At 50.2% G+C, this 4812-nt stretch overlaps 1 protein-coding gene across 1 annotated transcript; it reads left to right on the top strand.

The window, feature by feature from the left end:
- The first annotated feature begins 899 nt into the window (after positions 1-899).
- USP27X (ubiquitin specific peptidase 27 X-linked) lies at positions 900-2263 on the top strand. Its single transcript, XM_068962753.1, has one exon. It carries the CDS (start codon positions 915-917, stop codon positions 2229-2231), a length of 1317 nt encoding a protein of 438 aa, XP_068818854.1. The 5' UTR covers positions 900-914; the 3' UTR covers positions 2232-2263.
- The last annotated feature ends 2549 nt before the right edge of the window (positions 2264-4812 follow it).

The following is a 4812-nucleotide window of genomic DNA, read 5'->3' on the forward strand; positions in this document are numbered from 1 at the left end:
TTTTGGGTCCAGCTGCCACAGCCACCGCGCTCCCTCAGGCCGGACGGGGGACACCCCTGGTCTGCGTGGCCCCCGCGCCGCCACGCCCAGTGGCCGCCCCAGCCCTGCGATTAGGGGGAGGAGCCGCTGCCAGTGGAGGCGGAGGAGCAGAGGAGGCGGAGACGGCAGAGACGGCGGAGAAGGCGGAGGCGAAGGTGGAAGGGAAGGTAGAGGCGGCGGGGAAGGTGGAGGCGGCGGGGAAGGTGGACGCCACCGGGAAGGTGGAGACTGTGGAGGGTCCGGGACGCCGGGTAGAGCTCAAGCTGGAGCCCGAACCTGAACCCGAGCCGGCACGGGAGGCGGAGCAGGAGCCGAAGGGGGAGCCGAAGCAGGAGCCTGAGGATGAGAACCCGGCGCGGAGTGGCGGTAGCGGCGGCAGAGACGAGGTTCCTCTCCCCACCCTTCCCTCCGACCCCCCGCGGCCCCCCGATCCTTCCCCGCGGCGCAGCCGTGCCCCCCGCCGCCGACCCCGGCCGCGGCCGCAGACCCGGCTCCGTACCCCGCCGCAGCCTAGGCCACGGCCCCCGCCCCGGCCCCGGCCCCGGCGCGGCCCTGGGGGCGGGTGCCTGGATGTGGATTTCGCGGTGGGTCCACCAGGCTGTTCCCACGTGAACAGCTTTAAGGTGGGAGAGAACTGGAGGCAGGAACTGCGGGTGATCTACCAGTGCTTCGTGTGGTGTGGAACCCCAGAGACCAGGAAAAGCAAGGCAAAGTCGTGTATCTGCCATGTGTGCGGCACCCATTTGAACAGACTCCACTCTTGCCTTTCCTGTGTCTTCTTTGGCTGCTTCACAGAGAAGCACATTCATGAGCACGCCGAGACGAAACAACACAACTTAGCAGTAGACCTTTATTACGGAGGTATATACTGCTTTATGTGTAAGGACTATGTATATGACAGAGACATTGAGCAAATTGCCAAAGAAGAGCAAGGGGAAGCTTTGAAATTACAAGCCTCCACCTCGACCGAGGTTTCTCACCAGCAGTATTCAATGCCAGGCCTCGGTGAGAAGTATCCAACCTGGGAGACAACCAAACCTGAGTTAGAACTGCTGGGCCATAACCCAAGGAGAAGAAGAATCGCCTCCAGCTTTACCATCGGTTTAAGAGGACTGATCAATCTTGGCAACACGTGCTTTATGAACTGCATCGTCCAGGCCCTTACCCACACTCCGATCCTGAGAGATTTCTTCCTCTCTGACAGGCACAGATGTGAAATGCCGAGTCCGGAGTTGTGTCTGGTCTGTGAGATGTCTTCGCTTTTTCGAGAGTTGTATTCTGGAAACCCGTCTCCTCATGTTCCCTATAAGTTGCTGCACCTGGTATGGATACATGCACGGCATTTAGCAGGGTACAGGCAACAGGATGCACATGAGTTTCTCATTGCAGCGTTAGATGTCCTGCACAGGCACTGCAAAGGTGATGATGCTGGGAAGGCAGCCAGCAATCCCAACCACTGTAACTGCATCATTGACCAAATTTTCACAGGTGGCCTGCAATCTGATGTCACCTGTCAAGCCTGTCATGGTGTCTCCACCACAATAGACCCATGCTGGGACATCAGTTTGGACTTGCCTGGCTCTTGTACCTCCTTCTGGCCAATGAGCCCAGGGAGGGAGAGCAGTGTTAACGGGGAAAGCCACATACCAGGAATCACTACCCTCACGGACTGCCTGCGAAGGTTTACGAGGCCAGAGCACTTAGGAAGCAGTGCCAAAATCAAGTGTGGTAGTTGCCAAAGCTACCAGGAATCTACCAAACAGCTCACAATGAATAAATTACCTGTCGTTGCCTGTTTTCATTTCAAACGGTTTGAACACTCAGCCAAACAGAGGCGCAAGATCACTACATACATATCCTTTCCTCTGGAGCTGGATATGACACCGTTCATGGCCTCGAGTAAAGAGAGCAGGATGAATGGACAGTTGCAGCTGCCAACCAATAGTGGAAATGATGAGAATAAGTATTCCTTGTTTGCTGTGGTTAATCACCAAGGAACCCTGGAGAGTGGCCACTACACCAGCTTCATCCGGCACCACAAGGACCAGTGGTTCAAGTGTGATGATGCCGTCATCACCAAGGCCAGTATTAAGGACGTGCTGGACAGTGAAGGGTATTTACTGTTCTATCACAAACAGGTCCTGGAACATGAATCAGAGAAAGTGAAAGAAGTGAATACACAAGCCTACTGAAGTGACACACAGACCTACCTACCTGGAGTGGAAGATGACAGTGCCCATACTACAGCTGGCATGAAGATTTAAAGGACCTACTTGCATGGCCCACGGGCCTGACAGAGTAAGAATTGAACAGTTTCCAGTGTCTAAAAGGTCCTGACTGGAAGAGGAATAGAAGGGGCGGGAGAAGAGGCTCTAGTCTAAGCAGTCACTTAAAGGAAGATTAAATGGCAGGATGCTCTGGGCGGGGCAGGCAGGAGCAGGGAAATCAGACACTGGTCCATATCCTATATTCCTCCAAAAGATTGTGTGGGAAAGTGTGGGGTGGGAGGGGGGTGGTGTGGGGGGGGATGTGTGCCCTTGTAACTGTAAAACATCTTTCTCCATGGGTGTTTCAGCTTCAACTGACCAATCACATAACAGTTATATGTTTGGGGGAGAAAAAAGAAAAGCTTATACAAATGTAGCCCATTACGTATATGGGTAGGAAAGTGGAAAAGCGGAGGAAGCAGGGATATTTCATTGACAAACACCTTTGCCAGTTTCTTTGTATTCGTGATTTTTTTGTGCTATTAAATGCAGTATTAAACAAAGAAAAGCCCATGTGGGCCTGTGAAACAAGAAAAGGGGGCTTTTGTATAAGGGGAGCAATTGCTCCAAAGGTAGAGAAGACAAGAAACACTGTAAGGTAAACAACCAACACAGACAGGCCTCAGCTAAGAGTTTAGTGTGTGAGTGTTTAAAAAAAAAAAAAGCTGTATGATATACTTGAGCAAATCAATGAACCTCTTTGCGATTGTTTTCTCATCTGTACAATGCAGATAATTCCTACCTTAACGGGTTATTGTTAAAGATTAAGTGATATAAAATGTGTCAAAGTATTAATTAAAAAGGCTTGGGACTTTGTACGGGCTCAGTGAACATTTGTTGGATCTGAAACTTCTTTGGTCCAGGACCAGAATGCATTAGAGGTGAGGGTCAGCCCTACCTGAGACCCACGGACAAAAATGACACACACTGTGTCAGATAGTCACACATACACACTTATAACTTCCTCCCCAGTACTTTTTTTTTTTTTTTCAAGCCCCAAGGCAGCGGATTCCACTATTGTCCCTTGGGTACAGGGCATTACAGTCAGTGCCACATTCAGGACTCGGGGGAGAATCACAGGTGTCCCCCCTCAAAGTCATTATTCTGTCCAATTGGAAGACTGTCATGTTGTTATCATGACTCAGCACCCCAGGGATGGGACTCGGGGCAGTAGGCTGCTAGGCTTCCACGTGAGGGTGTTGGTGGTCTTTGCCCTCCAGAAGTGTTATGGACATGGCTGCATCCACCTGCAGGCATAGATCATGAAAAAACTTATGAAGCTCACTGGTCTACCAGCCCAGGGACAGTAGGGGAGTGGCATGTTGGCCCCCTCCCTGATTCTCACAGAGGGCTAAGCCCAAACAAATGGGATGTGCCCAGGTCGGGTTAAGCCCTGGTGGTGGTTCCTTCTTTTATCCTCTTCATCAGATACAAAAGGACATGTTACTTAGAAAATATGAGGGGGAGGGGAACTAAACATTTCAGACCCATGGGACTTGCATCCACTGGCTCTGGTAAAAGGCTGGGCTCCTCCCACGGCTCCCCAAATCTACTTCATGGTCAGCTCATTTGGTAATATATGTTTATTTGTGTGGTTGTGGTTGCATCCCCAACTAGCTCACAGGCATTTTTAGGACAGGGATTGTGTCTCCTCTTGTACCCTGGGCTGCATTCTCAGCCCCTAGACCAGCCCCTAGGACATAGTACTTGAAACAATTTCTGGATGAATGAATAAACCCAAACACCTTCCTTTTATAACCGAATTTTCCTCACTCCCCACCCCCAGGGCTCATCATCCTCAGGAGAAAATGTAAAAAGTGTTATTTTTGATATCTTGTAGGCTGGGGGAGAGCAAGAGGCAAGTGGCCTTGGATGCCACTTGGCACCTTCATGCAGGTATCTGACTTCCCTTTGGGATGTGTGGGAGCCCTGCCTGGGAAGACAGCCACGTCCTCCTTCCTCATCCCTCCCACAGGAAAAGTTCAGTCGGGCATGTCCACCAGATCCTGACTGCTTGCACAGACACTTTCACGTTTGTAAAATGCTTTTATTTGGAAGTGATTTCTATTTTATAGGAAACTTAAAAAAAAAACAAACCAGATAGTATAAAGAACATCTATATACCCTTTACCAGATTTACCTATTGCTAACATTTTACCCTATCTGCATCTATGCACTTGTGTGTGTGTGTGTGTCTGTGTGTGTGTTTGTGTGTTTGGACCAACTGAGGGTAAATTACATCATGGCCCTTTATGCCCAAGTACTTCAGTGTGCACTTCCTACAATTAGTCATGTTCCCTACATCACAGTATAGTTAACAGCTTCAGTAAATTTGACGTTATAATACTATTATCTACACTTGTACTCCAGTTTTGTCTGGTGACCCAGTCATGTCCTTTATAGCATTTTCCCTCGTCGTCACAGCATCTGGTCCAGGATGAGGTGTTGCTTTTAGCTGTCATGTCTCTTTAGCCACTTTAATCGGGAATATTTCCACAGCCTTTCT

Source organism: Capricornis sumatraensis, chromosome X (genome assembly GCF_032405125.1).
Source record: "Capricornis sumatraensis isolate serow.1 chromosome X, serow.2, whole genome shotgun sequence".
Classification (NCBI taxonomy): domain Eukaryota; kingdom Metazoa; phylum Chordata; class Mammalia; order Artiodactyla; family Bovidae; genus Capricornis; species Capricornis sumatraensis.

What these genes read in the sequence shown, in the direction of transcription:
- USP27X (XM_068962753.1), top strand. Translation starts at nt 915, where the DNA reads ATGTGTAAGGACTATGTATATGACAGAGACATTGAGCAAATTGCCAAA.